We start from the raw sequence: 10,921 nt of genomic DNA on the forward strand, positions 1-10,921 counted from the left end.
CAGTTGGGGCTGCCCTTCTTCTATTTTTTTTTCTTTTTTTATGGGTATACAGCTTTTTCTTTGCCTTTTAGATCTCTGGGAGTAGGTCTGTTTTTGCTTTGTGTGTGAGTGTGTATGTGTGTGTGTTTTTTTTTTGTTCGGTTGGTAAACACGATGGAGGCGAGGTCGGAAATTAATTGGGTCGTGTCTTCAACGCGAACCGTAAGATTTTTCTTTTGGAAAGACTTTGCCTTTTTTTTTTTTAAACTCTGAGGGTAAATCTACATTTATTTTCATGGACCTTTCCTAGATAGTGACCCCCAAGGGTGTTTAACATTGTATGTGTCCACCTTTGCGGCGTGTTCAGTACAAGCCCTTTGGGGATGACAGTAAAAAAACATAAATATAAACAAACGACTATAAATATCATAATGACTCCCAAGAAATATTAGTCCCAGACAATGACTCCCGAAAACCCTTTTGGTGGGTTACAGTCCAGGAAAGATCCAGTTTAATTAAGTTCTAAAAGCATTTGAGAGAGAATTTGGAAATCAATTGCACATTTCCGAAACACTTGCCCAAAATTTCCTCTAAGAATTATAATTAACGGGTTGTTTCACTACATTACAATTCTGTTTTAATTTCCCAAAACTTTTATACACTACACTAACTTCTTCAATTAGTACAGTTGAGTAATTGAGGACAGATAAACTGAAACCACGTAACGCAGGTAAATGCCGTTTTAAGGTCTGTAAATAATTAAATGTAGTTCAACTTGAAGAAATGTGACTGCCAAGACATTTTACTTTGTACAAAACCAGTTCATTTGTTCTCCAAATATTATGTTGATTTAGTGACACACACATATACACACACACACACACGCGCGCGCTCACACACGTGAAATCATTATTTCTGTCTTCGTAGACGAGTATAATTACAGGTAAACATAGAGAACGGTAAAAGCAAATATATTAAATTACAGGTAAACACAGAGAACGGTAAAAGCAAATATATTAAATTACAGGTAAACACAGAGAACGGTAAAAGCAAATATATTAATTCAAGGTTGTTGAGCCATTCCTTTCAGAATACAAATCTTACAGATAAAAATGATTACACATTTAAAATCTAAAATATACGTAGATAGCAGTTTCAGAGTTGAAAATACATGTCATCAGTTTTTGCTAAATATTTTCGTGCATAATACCTTACTAGAATCATAATCACATTAAACCTTTAATGCTGCACTGATGATAATACCAAAAGACAATTTTGAGACTTTCGATTTCGTCATTAAAAGCTCTGAAAAAAAAAAATCAATGAAGATAAGACGCGGCTTTGTGGTCATAATACAACTTTCAGGCTGAAACTTCTCGCGGGATAAACTGATAATGACCTCTTGTGGTAACTTTTTACTCTAGGAGGTCTTAGCTTTTTTTAATTTTATTTCTTCTATATATATATATATATATATATATATATATATATATATATATATATATATATATATATATATATAAAAGCGAATCCACATGAAAATGATAGGCAGAAATCCAAGCGCTTTCGTCTTTACTAAGTAAAGACGAAAAACGCTTGGATTTCTGCCTCATTTTCCTGTGGTATTCGCATATTTAATGAAGTTACGTGCGTCTACTGATATATATATATATATATATATATATATATATATATATATATATATATATATATATATATGGGGATACAATCCACAATGAAGTAAAATCCTCTTGTAGTTTAAAATATATATTTCTTGTACAGGATTAAAGCTTTCGACCATCAACTGTGGTCTTGTTCACTAAAATATGATATGTCACCTCAAGGAACTAACAAGTAAGAGCACAAACATTTGAAAAAACAACGGTTAGGTAACAAGCTACTATGAGATTCAGGGCCTCTGTAACACGGTTTTTTGGCAATAACTTTTTATCTATGCATTTCATGGATATAACGCTTATTCAGAATACACATTATATCTACACATAAATTTTGACTGTATTCTGCATTACGTAGGTTGAATAAATTTGGTACTTCTAATGTAAAAGTGTCCTTTTTTGAAGACGGGCCAACTCACTCAGAGATAAGGTTTCGAACGCACTCGTTACGTAACTTATGACAGCATTTCTTCCTTCTTTCTCGATGGATGATTGGCTATACGTAACGAAGGCTATACCTCTGGCAACAATGACAAAAATTTAACTACAAGCAAAGCAGTACACCTTTAAGAACTCTGAATCCTCTCCACTGATAATTGTCATAATGAACAAACCAACAAAATATGTTAATAAATACAAAAACACTTTGATTATTAGTCTAACTCCCAAAATAAGTGTCCTAAGAAATTATAATCTACTTTATAGGTCACAATCAGATTGACAAGATGTAGGGAATAGTTGGTAATTTTCAAAGACATAGTAGACAAGCTTGATTTCATGACTGCTGTATCCAATGTTAAGCAATTTTATTTATCGGCTATCTACCTATTTACTAAAAAAAAAAAAAAATTAGACGGTATCGTATTTTGGCTTTAAACCTTCACCAATAATTATCGTCAGAATTATGACGTCATGAGGCTCCACCCACTTTGGCCTCGTTATAATTCAGGATAACAATGAAGGCTATCATGGCCATTGTTGTATTAGAAAATCTAACTTCTGGCTATAAAAACTCATTTCTCGAGTAGTTGTAAGAAGGGCTAAGTGATCCTCAGGGATCCCAGCAGTTGGCCTAAACGTTTAATTCATGTATATTGCTTCTATTACTTATTTTGCGGCACTACTGCTACAGTAGTATTACTACGCTAGCACAGATACCCCACCCTCATCTATGTATCGTTCCGCCATTCATAAAGTCTTTATACCCAACATGGTCGTACAGACTAAAGAAGCCGAAAAAAAATTATATCGGATGATCCGTTGGTCTGCTGGAGATTTTAGCACATATAAGCTTGTATTTACTTTGGATAAAAATCTTATTTTAACAAAAAAAGTTATATAAAGACTGTTTACATACAAATCTCTCTCTCTCTCTCTCTCTCTCTCTCTCTCTCTCTCTCTCTTGGTGGCATAGTGAATAGTTAATGGAAATGGTCGAAATCCTGAATGACATTACAAGTATTATAATCACGTTACGCTAAATACAAATCAGACCATAAACATTGGATTTAAACTAGAAACTGAATAATTACCTATTCAGACTATAGTAAGTATGGCCACGGGCTTTTTCTTGACTGTATAAAGTTGCAAGTCGTAAGACAAATGCAGCTTTGCAACCACGGGGATAATTCCAAATCCTGTTAGCCATTCTTGACTACTATGGGTTTCAGAGCCGATGGAATAAGGTGAATGGATTTCTGTCTAGTGGATGGGCGGGGCAACATTTCGTAAAACGATGTTTACCTTGCTTACGTAATGAATGTTTTTCGACTCTTGGCTCGCAATCATTGGCCATGGCGTCGGCTAGATCATTTTTACTCTATAAAAATTAAAACTATCGGGTTTAAGGTATTGATAATGCTGACAAAATTTGTGTGTAGTTGTAAAATACACATATGTCAACTTTCAGCTAACTCCGATGCTTTGATAAGGAGCAAAATCCAAAAAACCGTGTTACAGAGGCCCTGAATTTCATAGTATTGATCAGGCGGTTGAACCCTCGTTCTTTCCAGAATTCGTTTTGATCTTCGTGGGGGAATGTTTCTATTGTCAACTGCTTGTTCTCTGCTGGTTGGGTGGTTTGTTGGAGAAATGACCTGAGTGGAGTAAACAGGAGAGGAATATATGTGCCAATAACGATGCTGCTTCCTCTCCTGTTTACTCCACTCAGGTCATTTCTCCAACTAACCACCCAACCAGCAGAGAACAAGCAGTTGACAATAGAAACATTCCCCCACGAAGATCAAGACGAATTCTGGAAAGAACGAGGGCTCAACCGCCTGATCATTCATAATATGAACTAGCTTGTTACCTAACCGTTGTTTTTTCAAATGTTTGTGCTCTTACTTGTTAGTTCCTTGAGGTGACATATCACATTTTAGTGAACAAGACCACAGTTGATGGTCGAAAGCTTTAATCCTGTACAAGAAATATATATTTTAAACTACAAGAGGATTTTACTTCATTGTGGATTGTATCCCCATTTACTTAGAGGTACGACACAGTACTGGCTTCTGCATATATATATATAATATATATATATATATATATATATATATATATATATATTATATATATATACAGTATATATATATATATATATATATATATATACATATATATATATTATATATATATATATATATATATATATTATATATGTATATTTTTTTTCTTCTTTTTTTGGTGTTTTCGTCGTTATGTGACAATTTGAATGGTTAGGTTGTGTTGGGATAAATAGTGGTTATAAGAAATCATACATGCACATATTATGTGTAGTATATATATCATATAATACATACCTAAATACCTACATACAAACATCGTGGCCCTTTCATACTTGTCTTTGTATAACCCAGCCTCTCCTGACGCGACCCGTACCATAACCTCTGCATTTTGCAAATTGCTTTAGAGCCGAAATCAACTCGCCTGGTTAGAATTTTGCAATGCGTCGCTCTCGCGATCACTAAATGTTGCCAAATGCCGATAACAGAGTTTACAGAAAGTACCCTTTGAGTTCCCGCGAGTTCTTGAAAACAATAGGTTTCGAAACGCATTGCGAAATGCTGTAGGTTTCTGTTCGTTCCCCAATTTACGGTTTCTGGCCCCTGCTTTAATAACTGCGAGGTGGGAGGGGGGAGGGGTTGGGGAGAAGGGGGTGGAATTTCCATTCGGAGGGCGTGATAATCATCTGTTTATTGAGGGTCGGAGTCCGGCCATATTGAAATGGCGAGGTAAAAAGCGCGCGAAAAGTTATGGGTCTTTCTCTATGACCTGCTGTAAATGTGCAAAAAACAGGCGGCAACGAAAAATAGACTATTTTATAGACAACGTCAAATATCTTGTTTTATATTATCGTTATTGAAAATGATCAAATGTTCACGTAGAACAGTCCTGAGCGCAGGGAACTGGCAAATGGGTTGACAAATCGAGGATGCTATTCCTAGATCTCCTTGAATAATTCGATAAGAAAAACAATTTTTATTGCATCTGTTTTTCATCCCTCTTTAATCCAGTTACAGGAATGAAGTTGTAAATGAGATTAAGCAGACATCGGCAATGGTCAAGCGAAAGCTGCTGCCTTTATGGAAATGTTTCAGAATGAACCGAACGTTATTGATTCAAAACCATGTGATTAAAAACTTGTGTACGAGTCCGTTACGAAGAGTGTTTTTATACGCATTACTGAAATTTGGGAGTTAGTGAATTATTCCTCTCATTTGCCAGTTTCATTAGCATTTAAACGTCTCTTAAAATTGTCATTTGCAGTTTACATTAAGCTGAGGAGTTTCGTAATTCATCGTCGGGAAATCTGCATCTCATCGTGACAAGTAGCACAAAACAAGTAACACGCACCTCCATGAAGGTCACGGGGCTTAATGTGACGGCAGAAATTTTCCAGCCGAAATGCAATAAAAAGATTAAAAAAAAAAAAAAATCAAATGCAGCGTTAAATGTCGTGGCTACTGTAGTAGGTAGCTATTTCTGTAGTGGGAAGACTATATTTTGGGAAACATGACATATAGTAGATTCACATCAACCATGCATCTGATGTCTAGGCCAGCCCCTTACGACGCTCCTGATTGGCTGTTAATAAGCCAATCACAAGGCTGGAAACTCTCAGTCTTTCTCGAGAGTTCACATAGGCAGGATGTATGTTCCACCTCTCCTGAGGGATAGGTCTTTCAAAAATATCCCTCCGGAGAGGCGGAACATACGCGTAGCCTATGTGAACTCTCGAGAGAGACTGAGAGTTTCCAGCGCTGTGATTGCCTTATCAACAGCCAATCAGGAGCGTCGTAAGAGGACTGGCCTAGACATCAGCTGTACAGTTGAGGTGAATCTACTATAACTAGCCATACCTTTAGCCAACCCAACCTAACTTTGGACGCCGTGGCCTGACTTTCGACACTAAAAGTGACAGCGAAATACGATATCTTATTTAGACGTTTTAAGGGATAATTGTAATTATCAGGTATGAAATACGGACCTTTATAACGGCCCTCCTCTCAGAACCAGATTCTAATTACGGACAGCCGTTACAAACTTTGGCAATCGAAGACAATTCTACGGAACAATTAAGAATGTGCGGTGAATTAAGCGAAAGGATCATTTAGAGAAATAAAAGGCGATAGAATGTCAATGGCAATAATGGAATCCCCCTCCTATCACCCACCACCAACCCCCTAATATGGAAATATAAATATGGAATGTCGTTAAAAAACTTTCTCAATTTAAGAAACTTCGACGTCAGGGTTCGAATTAGACCCAAATTGAACGATTCAATCGTTTATCCCAAGAAAGCGAACGGATCGTTAACTTGGGTATAACTGGACCCTTTTTTCTTTTAGCGCAGTCTCCCCCACATAATAATAATGATATTAATTATTTAATTGAGTTCAGATAATGACGTCACTAACTTGGTGGTCAAACATTGATTCCAAGGGCAGAAAATGTCGCTGCCTCTCTGTGTATTTCCGGAATTATTTAACCTGCCCTTTTTTTAAAGAGGCGTGTCAGCTTTATCATATTACCTTAAATAGCTGAGCAGTAAACGTCCACCATATCCTTAATAACACACACACACACACACAAAACTCAGTGGAGAACTTACCTCTAACTTCGAATATTCGGCAATGAAAAATATTGCGTCATGTCACAAGATGAATACCTTAAAATCTTCATCGGTGTCCCCAAGGAAAGTCGGGCGAAGGGGACCGGGCGACAACTCCAAAGTTTTCACATACTGCCATCTAATTCTGCTCGACCATTTTTGAGGTATCTTTCCAGGGCAGACACAAGAAGACAAGTGTAAAATACAGCCTCTACTCTTCACAGATAACAAGGAATGGGTTACAGCTCACGAGAACTGGGAAAGAAGAAAAGCAAGGGTAGAGGTTATGGGTCATAGGAGTAGTTCATGGTGACATTGTACAGACGTGGGAACACCAGTAACAGTAGCAGGCGCTACAGAAGCTCATGGGTACAGTTACAGACGCGGGTACTACACCACAGCATCAGTGGTAGTAGCAGGAGCAGCAGACGCGGGGACACTACAGCAGCAGAAACAGTAGCAGGAACAGCAGAAGCTCATGAATATGGTTACAGGAGTGGCAGAAGCTCATGGTTACAGTTTGCAGACGAGGGAACACTATACAGCGGCAACAGAAGCAGGGTTAGCACATGCTCATGGGTACAGTTTACAGATAAGGGTACACTACAGCAGAAGCAGAAGCAGTAGCAGAAGCAGCAGGTACCCTTGGGTACAGTTTACAGATAAGGGTACACCACAGCAAAAGCAGAAGCAGTATCAGTATCAGTAGCCGTAGCAGCAGCTACTCATGGGTACAGTTTACAGATAAGATTAAACTACAGCAGAAACAGAAGTAGTAACATTAACAGTAGCAGTAGCAGAAGCAACAGATACTCATGGGTACAGTTTACAGATAAGATTAAACTACAGCAGAAACAGAAGTAGTAACAGTAACAGTAGCAGTAGCAGAAGCAGCAGATACTCATGGGTACAGTTTACAGATAAGGTTGCACCACCACAGTAGCGGAAACAGCATTAAGAGCAGTAGCTCTCAATTGCACTTTACAGACGTGGGTACACTGCAGTAGCAGAGTAGTAGCAAGAGCCGCAGAAGCCCATGGTTAGTGTACAGAAGCAGGGTTCAGTAGGATCTGTATTGTAGGAGGCTTCACTTTCAATGAAACCGAGTAAGGGCCCTACCTGGGTTATATAGTAGGTACAGCTTACAAACATGGGTACACTGCAGTAGCAGAAGCAGGAGCAGAGGCAGGAGCAGAAGCAGAAGCAGAAGGAATAGCAGGAGCAGAAGCAGTAGTAGGAGCAGAAGCAGGAGCAGAAGCAGAAGGAGAAGGAATAGCAGGAGCAGGAGCAGAAGCAGTAGTAGGAGCAGAGGCAGGAGCAGAAGCAGGAGCAGGAGCAGAAGCAGGAGCAGAAGCAGGAGCTGGAGCAGAAGGAGAAGCAGGAGCAGGAGCAGAAGCAGAAGCAGGAGCAGAAGCAGGAGCTGGAGCAGAAGGAGAAGCAGGAGCAGGAGCAGGAGCAGAGCAGAAGCAGAAGCAGGAGCAGAAGCATGGAGCTGGAGCAAGAAGCGGAGGAAGCAGGAGCAGGAGCAGAAGCAGGAGCAGGAGCAGGAGCAGGAGCAGGAGCAGGAGCAGGAGCAGGAGCAGGAGCAGGAGCAGGAGCAGAAGCAGAAGCAGAAGCAGGAGCTGGAGCAGGAAGAAGGAGAGCAGGAGCAGGAAGCAGAAGCAGAAGCAGGAGCAGGAGCAGGAGCAGGAGCAGGAGCAGGAGCAGGAGCAGGAGCAGAAGCAGAAGCAGGAGCAGGAGCAGAAGCAGTAGCGTATGCGTTATTGAAGGCTTCAGTTGGGTTCATTTAACGGAAAGGCATTAATTGGGAGAGGGAGCGGTCTACGGGCTTCGTCAAACCCATATAAAGTTGCGTTTGATTGAACAATTCGCCCATTTTCCTAATTTCATTTCCGGCGCGGGAACTGGCCCCAATGGGAAACAGTATAAAGTTGTTTTATCTGAGTTATGGGGTGGAGGGAGAGAGAGAGAGAGAGAGAGAGAGAGAGAGAGAGAGATACGCAACAAGAGATAGTGAAAGTGACAGTGACAGACGAAAGAGCCGTAGAATTAGCGAAAGAGAGAGAGAGAGAGAGAGAGAGAGAGAGAGAGAGAGAGAGAGAGACCAAGAAATACAGAAAGTGACAGTGACAGACAGAAAACAGCTGTAGAATTAGTGAGAGAAGAGAGAGAGAGAGAGAACGAGTCAGACAGACAGAATACTGAAGAACTGAAAAAGCAACTTAAAGATTTACGGGGTTAAAGACAAGAGAGAGAGAGAGAGAGAGCTGGCAAGCTATGAAGTGTCTAGTGAAAGAGAGATAAAACGAGAGACAGCATTAAGGAGAGAGAGAGAGAGATAGAGAGAGAGGACGAGAAAAGCAGACAGTTGACAAGCTATGGCGTGACTAGTGAAGCAGAGATAAAACGAGAGACAACGGTTAGGGAGAGAGAGAGAGAGAGAGAGAGAGAGAGAGAGAGAGAGAGAGAGAGAGAGAGAGAGTAAAGAAACCGACAGAGACATAGAGAACAGTCTTGAATGAAAGTCGAGGTGGACGAATTAACAGGAACCGAATTCCAGTCGAATGGGAATGCAGAGCGAACGGAAGAGACGAAAAAGAAATGAGAAAGCCAAAAGGAAAATAGCCAGTCTGAATAAACAAGAAAAGGAGGGAGGAAAGGTTAATAAAAGAGAATCAGGCAATAAAACAAGGATAGACAAAAGAAAAGAGAGAGAGAGAGAGAGAGAGGGAAAGAGCAGCGAAATAACACGAAGTAAAACAACGAAGGAAAGGACAGAAATAGACGTTTTAAATAAGCAATGAGAACAGGAAAAGGGACGGGAATAAGCGAGAAAAAGTGAAATGAATTGGAGAGGTAGAGAGAGAGAAAAAAAATTTGACTGACGTGAATAGAAAACGAATGTACAGAGGGGGATCTAAGGAACTATAAAAAATTTTTTATTAGTAATAGTAATGTTACCATTATCATCAATATGAAACTAAAAACTACAAAATCATTATTACAGTTTGTTTGTAGACGCCTGAACACTTTCTCGATAGATTTCTATTTATTTAAACAATCAAAATATTTTTCCTTGTACTCTTTGTTATGATGATTATCTGAGGAACTATATTATATTATTATTATTATTATTATTATTATTATTATTATTATTATTGATTATAGTACAAAAGTTCATATTTGACAAACATAAAGAGAATTCATGAGTAAAATTAGCCTTCATAAAATAAAATAGAAAACAGAAAAATTACTCAGAAATATCAAATTCATAAAGAAATCCTCTCCACAAATAACAGGCAGTCTGAAGAAAGAAAACACCTCTCCTTTTACCAGACTCTGTCTTAATTCTTCATACAGAAGACAGAGTAACGACGGAAAAAAAAAATCTCCCTCCTCTATACAGAATCCCCGTCTACATTATATGTTCTTACTTTCCGCCCCTTTCTCCAGACCAGACGGTATTCACGAAAGTGACGGACGCGTAAAGACAGAAACTGTGGGCCAGATAACGCCAATTCGGAGGTTCCTCTGGGAATGACTAGCGGACTGAGATAACGCTACAGAGAGAGACAATAATGAGAGACAATATAGAGCGATGGTCCATTCAGGAGAGAAGGAGAGAAACGCGTCGATGTGACAAGAGATAATTCTACAGGCTGTGATAGTGTCGATTTCTTGGATTGGCTGGCTCCTGTGCTTTCTTATATCAAGTGGATGTTTTCGGATTGTCAATACAGGCGCTGTGTGTGTGTGTGTGTGTGTGTGAGAGAGAGAGAGAGAGGAGAGAGAGAGTGTATGTGTGTGTGTGTGAGAGAGAGAGAGAGAGAGAGAGATAAATCATACAGGCATGAACTGTGAAGTTAAAAACTGAGAGAGAGAGAGAGAGAGAGGTGTAGTTCATGTGTTGCCAAGATTTAGGAATTCTACTTAACACTACGCAGGTGCCTGAATGATCTTGTAAATTTGTAGTTTATGGTTTCCGAAAATCCATATGCTATCAAGAATCTTTCTATTAACTTTGTGTTCCCAAAACAGACACTGTAAATTTCAGAGAGAGAGAGAGAGAGAGAGAAAGAGAGATAACGCAGGCACTTGTGTTGTCTGCATGCTATCAAGATCGTGTATATTAACTCGGAGTTGCAAACAGCTG

General features: G+C 39.2%; 1 protein-coding gene across 1 annotated transcript; it reads left to right on the forward strand.

The window, feature by feature from the left end:
• The first annotated feature begins 6,807 nt into the window (after nt 1-6,807).
• LOC135202771 (merozoite surface protein 2-like) lies at nt 6,808-8,520 on the forward strand. Its single transcript, XM_064232234.1, has 4 exons — nt 6,808-6,932; nt 7,092-7,329; nt 7,756-7,807; nt 7,934-8,520. Exons 1-4 carry the CDS (start codon nt 6,808-6,810, stop codon nt 8,518-8,520), a joined length of 1,002 nt encoding a protein of 333 aa, XP_064088304.1.
• Nucleotides 8,521-10,921: the final 2,401 nt, after the last annotated feature.

This window comes from Macrobrachium nipponense, chromosome 33 (assembly GCF_015104395.2).
Source record: "Macrobrachium nipponense isolate FS-2020 chromosome 33, ASM1510439v2, whole genome shotgun sequence".
NCBI classification, from domain to species: Eukaryota; Metazoa; Arthropoda; class Malacostraca; order Decapoda; family Palaemonidae; genus Macrobrachium; species Macrobrachium nipponense.

Bases quoted from the DNA above. Each gene is read 5' to 3' on its own strand.
- LOC135202771 (XM_064232234.1), top strand. From the start codon at position 6,808: ATGTCACAAGATGAATACCTTAAAATCTTCATCGGTGTCCCCAAGGAA. The intron at 6,933-7,091 runs GTATCTTTCCAG...GACATTGTACAG, and splicing joins TCTGCTCGACCATTTTTGAG to ACGTGGGAACACCAGTAACA. The intron at 7,808-7,933 runs GTTAGTGTACAG...GGTACACTGCAG, and splicing joins AAGAGCCGCAGAAGCCCATG to TAGCAGAAGCAGGAGCAGAG.